Source organism: Mangifera indica, chromosome 11 (genome assembly GCF_011075055.1).
Source record: "Mangifera indica cultivar Alphonso chromosome 11, CATAS_Mindica_2.1, whole genome shotgun sequence".
Taxonomy (NCBI): Eukaryota; Viridiplantae; Streptophyta; class Magnoliopsida; order Sapindales; family Anacardiaceae; genus Mangifera; species Mangifera indica.
The window spans coordinates 1013031-1026842 of NC_058147.1; the positions used below are offsets into that span (position 1 = coordinate 1013031).

Sequence of the window (13812 nt, forward strand, 5' to 3'; positions counted from 1 at the left end):
ATGAGAAATAATCTTTTTCCCTATAATCATATCGTCAAACAATACTTCAGACCCCATCCTCGTCTTATTTGCAATATACTCTGAGGGGGCGTTTGGTTTGGGTAATGTTCTATTACCAAAATAGAAAGATTACCTTAAAGATAGATTACTTAGAAGATTACTAGGTATAAATAATTACTATGTTTGATAAAATTTGGTAAATATAAATAATTATTGTGTTTGGTTAAAGGTAATAAAAGATTACTAGTAAATTATTTTACTTAAATGCTCTTGAATATAATTATTTTTAAATATTTGTTATATTATTTATCATATTAATTAAAAATAAATTTATTTTTATCTCAAAAAATTAATAAATAATAATATAATTATAATAAAATCAAGATTATTTTGATAATCTTTAAATACCTAAGGTGAAGATGGTAATCAGATTACCCTCTATATTACTTACCATGTCAGCATTGGTAATAGAAGATTACTGTAATATTTTATTATTAACAAACTAAATAAGGGAATAAAAGATAAATTACCAAGGTAATCTCCAATAACTTAAACCAAACGCCCCTGAATGTATACACTCACCAATTCGCCATATTTTTTCTTGTTCCAGTTTCTCCCCGGTGGGATTACCAAGGGATCCTAAGATTAACTTTGACCAACTGCAATCAAGGGAGCTGAGTACTATTAGGCACAAACTCAATTCATTTACTTTACGAGCTTGAGATAAGGATAATTAACTTAAATTCATTTTGAAAAATTAGATTAAATACATTAACTTATATAATAATCAATTATCTTATATTCAAATCAAAAATTTAAGACTTTAATAGTGAAAATACAAGATTTAAGTTTATTGTTATTATCCCTGTTTCAAATGAAATATTCAAGTACCCCGGCAGGCATTCGGAACGCTAAGAACTAGCATTGAATAGTAACTTCATTGTTTCTATTGGCTATAGGATCACACTGGGTTGTGTGCATGGAAAGTTCGTTTCGGTCTTTAGTCTTTTGACGAAGATTTCCTCATCTTTAAAAGTTAATATTTGGTATTAAACTATCAGCCATCTATAAAAATTGGGGATATTAATTAAAATACACAGCCGTTTTTCCATTTAAACTTTTTTCAGTAGTAATTCATATATTTTACCTTTTTAAATAAATTAAAATTTTCATTCCAAAAATACTTTTGTTTAATTTTTCAACGTTTATCGTAGTATTTCGACGATTAATTACTTACGTTTAACTATATGCATTAAAATTATTTTATTTGTAATGAATAAAATCTATACGCATTAAGATTAATTTATCTGTAATGAATAAAATTTATAGATTGAAAAACAGATATACTACAGATTGAATAAAATCTACATATTAAAAATGTAAATTTATAAATAAAATTGAAAAACAGATTAAAATCTATTGATTGAATAAAATTTATTTTATAAAATCTATAAATTTATAAAATAATTAAATTTATAATTGATTGATATATATATAAAATAATGGATATTTTCTCAAAACGGTGCGTTTTCTCAAAAGGGGTGTGGGAAAGTGTTAATGGGTGCAGGAATCTGGAAACAAGTGCGGGAAAGGAATGGGTGCGAAAATTCTGAAAGGGGTGCAGGAATCTGGAAACCGGTGGGAGAATTTTGAAAAGGGTGCGAGAATCTGGAAACGAGTGCGGGTGTTGGAATGGGTGTAGGAATTCTGAAAGGGGTGCGAGAATTTGGAAAGCGGTGGGTGTTTTTTTTTTTTTTCAGACTTACTGGAGTAGCTGGGGAGGTGTACGACGTCGGCGTCGGCGTCGGAGGTCGGAGGAATCTCTGCTTCACGGGAGTGGAGGGTCGGGAAGCTCTTTAGCAGCATGATTGAACCCAACTGGGAGAGGGAAAATCACAAACAAAAAATTTAAGCCAGAGGACTTTTCGAGTTTATTTGAGATTTGACCACCCCCTGCTGCAATATATGGTAATGGCTGGACTAACATCAATTTGATGAAAGGTTTGGACTGAAAAAATGTTCACCCCAAAGCTTGGGAACCAAAAAACCAACTAATATTATTAGGGATGAATTCAAGAGCAGCTTGCTTGAGCTTGAATCCATATTCAGTATAAATGAATTAAATTTGAATTAAAACTTCAACTTAGTAATTCGATTTAAGTTTGATAGTTATTGGCGTCTCTGTATCAAAGCTTTTCTTCTTTGACAACTTTTTTTGTCTTTCTGTCGTTACTAGTTACAATTTGAGCTCAAACTCAAACTAAAATTTAAATTGATCATTCTTCAAACTCGATTTTATTCAAATTTACTCGTACTTATAATCATAGGGAAAAGGACAATTTTTCACCCAAATTTTAGTTGAAATTTAAAATTACACTCATGACAAATGAAAAACTTAAATATTCACCCGTAAGTTAATTGTCATCTAAATTTTCAGTTAGAGACAAGAATAAAATCATCATTTTACCTATAAACTCTAAAACCTAAAAAAAATTATACTATTTTTCCTCTAGTTTAGAAAACTAATATTTACTCCTATGATTAAACTTTGAAAAATTCGTTTTCCCCATTTTTTAGGTTTTGTCTCTGGTGGCTTAAAGAACCAATCAACAATAGGGAAGAAGCAAAGGTCAAGGACATTGAAGGACGACCCTTCGTAATCCAAATTGAAAACAAAGACCAAGGATAATGCTTTGTCGTCCTTTATCGTTGCATCTGGACGACACGACAATTCATCTCTTTTTGCCAATCTAAATGATGTTTTGTCTTTCACATTTAGACAATGAAGGATTATCCTTTTTCATCAGATCTGTAAGATGGGTAGAAAGCGTAGGTCGTTGATAGGAATAATGGTGACCGAAGAAGAAAACAAACTCTAAGAATAAAATATAAACTTTTTAAACTTTGAAAATAGATTAAAATGTTAGTTTTTAAAATCTAAAAGGAGAATGATATAAATTTCAAAGTTTTATAAGTTGTAAATAAAATGACGATTTTACTTCTTTAACTGAAGATTTGAATAACAATTAATCTATGGATGAATGTTTAGGTTTTTCATCTATCATAAATATGATTTTGAGAGTAGATTAAAATTTGAATGAGAAATAATCTTTTTCCCTATAATCATACCGTCAAACAATACTTCAGACCCCATCCTCGTCTTATTTGCAATATACTCTGAGGGGGTGTTTGGTTTGGGTAATGTTCTATTACCAAAATAGAAAGATTACCTTGAAGATAGATTACTTAGAAGATTACTAGGTATAAATAATTACTATGTTTGATAAAATTTGATAAATATAAATAATTATTGTGTTTGGTTAAAGGTAATAAAAGATTACCAGTAAATTATTTTACTTAAATGCTCTTGAATATAATTATTTTTAAATATTTTTTATATTATTTGTCATATTAATTAAAAATAAATTTATTTTTATCTCAAAAAATTAATAAATAATAATATAATTATAATAAAATCAAGATTATTTTGATAATCTTTAAATACCTAAGGTGAAGATGGTAATCAGATTACCCTCTATATTACTTACCACGTCAGCATTAGTAATAGAAGATTACTGTAATATTTTATTATTAACAAACTAAATAAGGGAATAAAAGATAAATTACCAAGGTAATCTCCAATAACTTAAACCAAACGCCCCCTGAATGTATACACTCACCAATTCGCCATATTTTTTCTTGTTCCAGTTTCTCCCCGGTGGGATTACCAAGGGATCCTAAGATTAACTTTGACCAACTGCAATCAAGGGAGCTGAGTACTATTAGGCACAAACTCAATTCATTTACTTTACGAGCTTGAGATAAGGATAATTAACTTAAATTCATTTTGAAAAATTAGATTAAATACATTAACTTATATAATAATCAATTATCTTATATTCAAATCAAAAATTTAAGACTTTAATAGTGAAAATACAAGATATAAGTTTATTGTTATTATCCCTGTTTCAAATGAAATATTCAAGTACCCCGGCAGGCATTCGGAACGCTAAGAACTAGCATTGAATAGTAACTTCATTGTTTCTATTGGCTATAGGATCACACTGGGTTGTGTGCATGGAAAGTTCGTTTCGGTCTTTAGTCTTTTGACGAAGATTTCCTCATCTTTAAAAGTTAATATTTGGTATTAAACTATCAGCCATCTATAAAAATTGGGGATATTAATTAAAATACACAGCCGTTTTTCCATTTAAACTTTTTTCAGTAGTAATTCATACATTTTACCTTTTTAAATAAATTAAAATTTTCATTCCAAATATACTTTTGTTTAATTTTTCAACGTTTACCGTAGTATTTCGACGATTAATTACTTACGTTTAACTATATGTATTAAAATTATTTTATTTGTAATGAATAAAATCTATACGCATTAAGATTAATTTATCTGTAATGAATAAAATTTATAGATTGAAAAACAGATATACTACAGATTGAATAAAATCTACATATTAAAAATGTAAATCTATAAATAAAATTGAAAAACAGATTGAAAATCTATTGATTGAATAAAATTTATTTTATAAAATCTATAAATTTATAAAATAATTAAATTTATAATTGATTGATATATATATAAAATAATGGATATTTTCTCAAAACGGTGCGTTTTCTCAAAAGGGGTGTGGGAAAGTGTTAATGGGTGCAGGAATCTGGAAACAAGTGCGGGAAAGGAATGGGTGCGAAAATTCTGAAAGGGGTGCAGGAATCTGGAAACCGGTGGGAGAATTTTGAAAGGGGTGCGAGAATCTGGAAACGAGTGCGGGTGTTGGAATGGGTGTAGGAATTCTGAAAGGGGTGCGAGAATTTGGAAAGCGGTGCGGGTGCGGGTGCGGGATTTCAAATAGGGGTGCGGGTGCGTGAAAGGACACGACAAAGTATTGCAGGTGCGACCATTTCTGAAAGGGTGCGTGGAAGGGTACAACAAGCATTGCAGGTGCGTGAAAGGGTGTGACAATTTCTGAAAGGGTGCGACAACTCACTACAGCGCACGTGTGCGCGAATTTAAAAACGGGTGCGGGTGCGGGTGCGTGAAAACCCTAATGTGTGGACGTGTGCATGCATGCACAACTTATCATCTGTGATGAAAGCCCCTTTATTAAAAAATGTAAAAATATTTAATAATTAATTTTAATAAGAAGAGAATTCAATTCTCCGTTAATATTTAAATATGGTAGATTTGCAGTAGATAAAAGTATTTACTGCAATACTAATAAAACTACGATTATTTACTTCTTGTGCGTGAATGTGTAATTAGTAAAGCGTTACCAATTTTTTACTTGAAATCATTCTAATTGAGGTTCGTGCTATTGTCCACATAGTCGAACACACCCAAATTTCTTTCATGCCATATTCTACATAGTCTGACATGTTTATCCAACATTAACCTCATATTGCCTTCGTTACGCCTTAATCTATATTTTCCTCTCATTTATCTCTTATAGGGGTAAATTAGCCATTTTCCAAACCTATATATTTACATCGGAACTTCATATACTCTTTATATATTTCACATGTCTTTATTTCCAAATTTTTCCTAAAGTACATGGATGTGTATACATCACACACGAGGGTGTATTACTCATCCAGATTCCCGCACCCATTCTAGCACCCGCGCCCTTTCCCGCACCTGTTTCCAGATTTCTACACCCCTTTCAGAATTCCAGCACTCGTTTCCAAATTCCTACACCCCTTTCAGAATTCCCGCACTCATTCCCTTCCTGCACCCCTTTTGAGAAAACGCACCGTTTTGAGAAAATATCCATTATTTTTCATATATATCAATCAATTATAAATTTAATTATTTTATAAATTTATAGATTTTATCAAATAAATTTTATAAAATTTATAGATTTTATTCATAAATTTTATTCAATCAATAGATTTTCAATATGTTTTTCAATTTTATTCATAGATTTACATTTTCAATCTGTAGTATATCTGTTTTTCAATCTATAGATTTTATTCATTACAGATAAATTAATCTTAATGCGTATAAATTTTATTCATTACAGATAAAATAATTTTAATGCGTATAGTTAAACATAAGTAATTAATCGTTAAAATGCTACGGTAAACGTTGAAAAATTAAACAAGGGTATTTTTGGAATAAAAAATTTAATTTGCTTAAAAAGGTAAAACGTATGAATTGCTACCGAAAACGGTTTAAGCGAGAAAACGACTGGCTATTTTAATTAATATCCCATAAAAATTGCTTTCACAAGTAGGTTCTGAGGTAGAGATGGCATCAGGGTGGGACGCAAGATGGAATTTCTCATTTTCCATTCCCATCCCCACCCCCCTAAATAAAAACATTCTCCCCCAACAATCTCTCAATTACAAAGATGACAAAGAATCACTGTGCCCACCATTCTCTTCCTCATTCTCTTCCTCATTCTCATTAACTAATTTACCTTCATGCTGAATAACATACATTGCTACTTTCCCGCCTACACCCACAATCACAACCCTCCATACCAGCAAGAGATTTGCAGAGGAAGGCAACAAGACAAGCCAACAAACGAGAAGAGAATGAGACAATTAGAGCTAAAGACAAAAAATGAATTAGAGTTGGGTTTTATACATGGATGAATTTCTTATAATTATTCGGACCGGAACGGATACGAGACTGGGAGATAATTATCCCCATCCTCACTTCAAGGGATTATCCCCGCCCTCACAACCCGGATTCCAGGGGACAAGGGACAATTGCCATCTCTAGCCTCAGGTTTTGGTGGGCTTGCAAGCTGTGAGGCCAGGGCGCCAAGCCTTCGAGACAAATTAATGACACTGTGAGGGGAGCCAGTACACACAGATTTTTCCCTTTCTTTAAAATTAAATATGACCGAAGCTTTCCCCATGCTCTGAGGTCGGGCTGTCAGATCATGAAAATTACAGAAGATAAAGTGTAGAAGAAAGCCACTAGAACTAATATGCACAAAAGTTGAACTGACTTTTTAATGTCAATACAATGCAAAGGCACCAGTAGACACCACTACTACTAGTACCAGAGACCATCTAAATACCCAAATGCTGGGACTGAACTGGACTAAACTAGACTATAAGAATCGTATCTTGATTCTATGCATGCTGACATTCTCTTTTAAACATTAAAGATAAAAATTGTCCTATTCTTTCCTTCATGGTTGCCGAAATCCCATTCCAGCATATCCATCAATCTATGACTGCTCGCAGCTCTCCCTGAGCACCAGCAGGCATGCACATGAAGGTTATAGATACAATAGGGCAAAGGAAGTGCAGCCCGCATCTTCCATTACCCTTCACCACACGACAATGCGACACAGACAACATATTTCTCTGGTGAGCATGAACCATGTATGACCTGCACAACAGAAAAACAGTGAGATTTAAGTGTGGCATAAATACTAATTCACAAAAGTACACGTAAATACACAGAGGTCCAAGAAACAAATAAACGATTATAAAACTACTAGCAAGAGAACGAAAATCATAAAGAAAACCAGCCCAAAAGTTTTCTAATTCAAAATTTAAAGTTGAGCATCTTTTTCTTTGATCAATTGTTTTGGCTTGAGTCTTAATTTTCTTTTTTCAATTTTCTCCTTCCCAAATCAAAAGATCTCATTAGTAAGAACATATAAATATAAATTTTGGAATTTGAAAACATTAAAAAATCATTGAAAAACAAAGTGCCAATCTTACTATCCTAGAGAAAATGGGAATCTTTTTATTTCCTTTTTATAACCTTTCTTGACGTCAGGGAACTTTAAGAAATTGATAAAACATACCTCTAGAATGCAAGAAATTTAATTTGCAAGGCTAGATCTGAAGCCCACTGCTCAATTAGCAGTTCTGCTGTTCTTAGTCCTGCTGCAATCTAAGGATACCTGCAAATTAACAACAATCTCAAACCAATATAGCACTGGCAGCAAGAAGGAAAAGATGACATGCACTACTGTACACCAAATGAGAAAATGCCACTCACCTTGATCAACCCCTCACCCAGTTGTTTGGTCAGAACTGCTACCTTGCACAATCTGAGAAGGAGCAGGGACTATAAATTGAGGTTGTGGTGGAACAGGGGCAGCAATACCTGAAAAAGCCAATGGACTTTGTTGATCAGATCTATATACTTATGAGAGACTCTTTTTGACAAACCATTCACATAAGAATTTTTAGTATACTGAAATATATTCTATTTAACATTTTCATTTAAAGTGAAACATTGCTAAATCACAATAGATGGTAGGATTTCAAGTTGAAAGGTTTCCAAGCAAACTTAATGATTTCACATAAATTTGATGGGAATGAACCAACTCAATTCTTAATATTTATGCTGTTGCTACCCACTTGGCTAGTGCAGGTTCACTAGAGAAATCAATATCCTTTGATCAAATGAAATTCACAAAAATATCAGAACCATAAAGCTTGGAAAATTCTAACATCATAAATCAAAAGTTACACCTTTAATCACATGATATATGAAATTATGTGGTAAGCACAGATAGACATCATGAAACCATGCAAGTGTTTGACAAACAACGTTAAAAAAGAAAAAATTGAAATATCTAATAAACAGCTCTATGACAGAATAATTTACCAGCAGGATATGGTGCCTGAACTGTGGGCATTGGTGAAGTTGTTACTGCATTTACACTTGGCCCACTGAACTGCACAATCTGATGACCAGGCACTGCAAATCCCTGCAATGGAGTATAACCATGACCTCCAGGAATGGTTTGACCCAATTGTCCATAAGGATATATAGCGGTGTTGACCATCCCAGGCACTCCATACATCTGAAGGTACTGCTGAACCATGTATGGGTTGTAAACACCCTGCAGTAGAATGACCCAATGCAAAAGGTGGGAATGATGAGTATCAGAAAATTTGTAAACCCTTGAAAGATGTAAATTTAATTGCTGCTACTGAGCCTATTTACCTGTGGGTAGACATATTCAGGGCCATATGTTGAATACCTGCATGTTTAGACAACCATTGATGGCACCCAAGATCAACATCAGAACAAACTTTTGGGTGTAAATTGAGAATGGAAGCTTGAAACTTGATACTGCATGGAGAAAAATGATGAATGACACAGACACTACTTTCTATTCTAAGGAAACCCGGTTTTCCAAGTAATTACAGGCTAACGTAATACCACTCCATCAGTAAGCCAACTGTTGTATGCCCAAGGTAACAATAAAAGATAATCCTAAAAACTCAAACCAAGATTTTCAGGTCTTTTGTGGTCTTTATCAAACCAAGAACATGATTCTTGCCTGTATTATAAACATTGAACTTGGGCACACATGATCTTCAATTTTCATTCCTGCAATTACCAATCACACCATGTCACATCACTGTACTATGTAACTTTCAACCTTGAAATCTAGGGAAAAAAACTAATTAATCCTAGAGCAACTAAAAGCTCCTAAGCACATGTTCAATATCGGTGATTGGTAAATGCACAAACTACAATTCTAGGAAACAGAGGAATGAAGAACAAGAAAAACTAGTAGCAAAGGAGATGTACCCAATTCAATGGAGCTATAACCAAGCTTGCCATGGTTAGTTCAATACAGAACAAGAGCTTAAGTGAAGCGCAGAGAGCTAGTAGTTAAAATTTTCTCTAGGACTATAACTTATCATCAAAATGACAGAACACAGAATCTAAAGATAAACCATGTATTAGCTCATCTACATACAGCTTATGGCCAATGATCCACTACTGAAGAGGTCACCAAATCAGCTACATGCAATGCAAGAAGCTTCAATTTTATAATCTGTCAGCCCATAAAAGACATACAAAAGAGAGGGAAAGTGAAGGAGGACAGAGAGAACAACATTTTCCTCGTAAATAATATCATTAACTCTATTTTCTAGAGCCAAACCAGCTAAACTTTAAATCATGTCTTTCAGAATGCAGAACTCACCCATAAGGTGGATACACCAATCCTTGTTGGTAGCTTATTGAAAGTGGTTGCTGGTAGCCAAAACTTCCAAAATAAGGGCCCCGGGTGGCTTGCAAGGTCCCACTATGTAGGGTTGTTGGCCTTGGACGACCTGAGTATCAGAAACAGTTAGCATATAGAATAGATAAAATCTGAATGATTAAGAATATTTAAACATGAAACTGGAGAAACCGGTGATGAAGATAGTTAATTTTCTTCAAAACTCAAAGCATAACAGCATTAGCACATTAGCTTTAAAAAAAATTAAAAATGAAACAAATCAAAGCAAGAGCTGAATCTATGAGCCAACAAACAGCTAATTGAAGCAAAGTGTGCAAGTAAAACATGGAATTTTTAACTTCTTACCAAGCCTAATAACAAAAAGGATAAGGAATTTCAAAAGATGCAGCATATACTTTAAAGCACAACAAACATGCTTTAAAAGAAATAAAAACTGCTCAGACCATCAACTCTTTCATTGGGCAAAAGGGAAGAAAGATGAAGATCAACCTTGACAAAATAAAAGAACGGCTAGCAAAATGTTGTCGGCACACCAGATAAAATGCTCAATAAAATTATCCTAGAGAAACATTGTAAATAGATTTTAAGATCCCATATCAATATCTATGCTCAAGCTTTAAAGATATCACCACAAAAGCATGGTATAGATGATTGAACTGCAAAGTGGGACATATGCTGTGCATTTAGACCAACCATACACATTAGATAAGATACCGTAGAATATTGGAGGTCGAGGTCGCCCAAGTGAAGCCAAATTACAATTTGCTCGCCTACCATCAATTATTGGAGTTGGATCAGCACAGGCTTTCTTCGCAGCCTCCGGTTCCCGAAAAGTCACCTACACCCTCCATACAAATACAAACAGAAAACCAAGTCATTGAACAACCACAATGATCACCCCAATAACTGGCAAGTGTGTCCATGAGAACAGCAATGAATTTGCACTAATACCAATCAACCCCATTTCACGAACAGCATAAGCAAATAACCAATGTTTTACGAACCGGAATCATAATCAAACATATTACAAAAAAAATAATTCAAAAATCCAAATATAGTACACAAATTACACATGATACAATGGTGATCGACGGTGTTTTAAATGAAAGCGAAAAGTGAAAAACAATTAATACTCACAAAACCATAGCCCTTGGATCGCCCAGTATTCTTATCAGTGATGACGACAGCTTCAAGAATCTCCCCGAATTGCTCAAAATAGCGACGCATGGTCTCACTTTGAGTCTCCCAAGCAAGTCCCCCGACAAAGACCTTGGTGTATGTGGTATCTCCAAAAGGAGAATTCATGTATTGAAACCCAGAACTGGAACTCGATCCCGAGCTAGGACCCGGAATCGACTGATAAGCCATTAAGAATAGAAAAATAAAATTATATACTAATTCTAACTAATAAGAGAGGATCGAAGAATCTTCTAGAAGAAGGGATGATGATCAATGAAATTGCAGATAATTAACAGATAACAAAGTAGACCCAATTAAAAAAAAAACCCACATCTTAAAAGAAATAGCCCAGATAAGCCTCAGAAATGGAAGAAGAAATATACTGAGAATCCTTAGTATTGGAAGGGGAATCAAAGAACGGACAAGGTTAGCTAATATTACCTAAGAATCATAATAATAAAAGAATTTACATGGGCCAATTAGAGTTGGAGGTGGGCTTCGTTTGTATGGGAAAAGTTGGCCATAGAGAAGTTGTAGAAAGAATCTTAGAAAAACCAGAATTGAGTTTGATACTAACAACAGTGACCTATAATTACTTTTATACAGCAGAGATAAAACTATCTAACAAGGGGAAAATCGTTTTCTTTTTAATCTTTTTCATGGATGTTGCGGATGTGTATGATGATAATTATGAGCAAAAAAAAGATACGAAGCCGAAGACGAAGAAGAAGTAGAGTCATGATTTGAACAGAAGAGAAAGAGAAAGAGGAAAAAAAAAACAGCAGTCTTTTGTCTTCCACAGTTCTCAGCAAAGCAAGGACAACCTAGTTTGGTGTGGACGTGGGACCCTTTCTCATTTATCCACTGTGCTTTTAACACTATTCGGAATCAATGTTTTAATACTAGCTTTAGAGTAACGGAAGAGACTTCGCAGGGATTTTGCGTATACGAAAATATGGGTTAAATCATTTAATTTCAAAAGTTTATCTATAATATATTATATATAATTTATAATATAATATTATATAAATAAAAAATAATATATTTTATAAGATATATTATAATTAATACAATTAAATATATATTAATGGTATAAATTAATATATTTTTTATAAAAAATAATAATATATAAAAAAATTTTAAATTTATATAAATATTTATGATATTTTTAAAAATAATAATATGTTTATGTTTTATTATTTTATTTTTTAAAAATTATATTATACGATATAATATGATATTTAATATATAATATAAAAAATATATATGTTTATATTTGTTATTACATGTATATATATATAATGAATATAAATAATATTTTTGTTAAAAATATTTTAAAACTTGTATAGGATTCAACGGAGCCAAACTATTTATCTTGCTCGATTCAGGTCACTCTGCAATTAAACTAGATTTGATAGTTGGATGAAGTTATTTTTTAAATAATTATTAAAAATAATATTTAAATTAATTTAATTTATTTAGTCATTATAAAATTTAAATAATATTTAATTAACAATTTTTTATTTCCAATTTCGCACGTAACGCTGCAAAGCTTCCCAGGATAGTCTCTATCTCGAGATTCCAGTTGGTCATAATTTCTTTCTTGTCACTTCATTGTCATTTATTTTTGTAGAGCCAAAAACCAGCAGCCTTATTTTTCTCGCCCTTTCTTTACGGTGGCTTGACAAAATGTTAACACTATAATTATACACAACAAATTAGGAAATTTAATTGCGTATTGAAGTAATTTAGTGGAATAATTATGAATTAAAAATAAATTAATATTTTTAAATAAATTAATTTTATTAAGAGGTGAGAAGAGAGACAAGTAATTGGATGATGGAGGTGTCCACGTATCTGAAAGTCAAGAAAAGGACCGGGATAATGGATGATGCCATTGATGGCTGTGACAATGCATCATTATTTTCAGAGAATTTATCCCACAAGTGCTCCCTCATGATAAGCTTCAGCATTACCAAATATCGTGTGGCCAAAATTTGCAAAGTCAAACGCATCACTAATCAGATTCTGATTACTTTCATCTTTGATTACCTAATTTAGTATAATGTGATTATAGAAATTTAAAATAAAGATAAATTAATATTAATAATATGGTAATATATTATTTAAATATTTAAAAATAAGTGTAGATAATATTGGTCTTCTTTAATTAGATCTCCAAAACATTTTATAGATCATTTAACTATAGGCTAGGGTTTGGTTTTGATGGGGTCCAAAGCATCTGTTTTGGGCTTCAATTGCATAGTTATCTTGGTTCTTAAGGGACCATTTCTCTGCCTTGTAGCATAAGGTGATTCCTAGTGGCTGTGAGAGTCAAATTGAATTGGGTTTAAATATAGGTTGGTTTGAGTTCAATTTGAATTTATTATAAATTATTTGAATTCAAACTGGTCAAAGCTGTTATTAGGAGGTCATCGATTAGATAAATAATATTATAAAATGAGATAAGTTATGTTACTAACAGAATAAATAGTATTATCGAAAGAGAATTTTAATTGAACTATTGAATCAAAGCTTCAACTTAAATTCGGTTTAAATCTAATTGAAAATCAATGCAAATTGAACTAATTTGGTTCAAATTCATCATTAGTTTTGCATAAGGCTGGATTTGATTTAGGTCAAACCCGAAAATAGTCCAAAT

At 32.3% G+C, this 13812-nt stretch overlaps 1 protein-coding gene across 1 annotated transcript; it reads right to left on the reverse strand.

Moving 5' to 3' along the window:
• Positions 1-6823: 6823 nt before the first annotated feature.
• Positions 6824-11939, reverse strand: LOC123229723 (RNA-binding protein 38-like). Its single transcript, XM_044655644.1, has 8 exons — positions 11109-11939; positions 10686-10809; positions 9933-10062; positions 8939-8975; positions 8597-8834; positions 7982-8089; positions 7785-7883; positions 6824-7360 (listed from the first exon to the last, which is right to left on the reverse strand). Exons 1-6 carry the CDS (start codon positions 11337-11339, stop codon positions 7995-7997), a joined length of 855 nt encoding a protein of 284 aa, XP_044511579.1. The 5' UTR covers positions 11340-11939; the 3' UTR covers positions 6824-7360; positions 7785-7883; positions 7982-7994.
• Positions 11940-13812: the final 1873 nt, after the last annotated feature.

Excerpts from the sequence above, each read along its gene's own strand:
- LOC123229723 (XM_044655644.1), bottom strand. The coding sequence starts at position 11,339 with ATGGCTTATCAGTCGATTCCGGGTCCTAGCTCGGGATCGAGTTCCAGT. Across the intron at positions 10,810-11,108 it reads GATCCAAGGGCTATGGTTTT|GTGACTTTTCGGGAACCGGA; the intron begins GTGAGTATTAAT and ends TGGAGGGTGTAG. Across the intron at positions 8,090-8,596 it reads TCAGGCACCATATCCTGCTG|GTATTGCTGCCCCTGTTCCA; the intron begins GTAAATTATTCT and ends TGGCTTTTTCAG.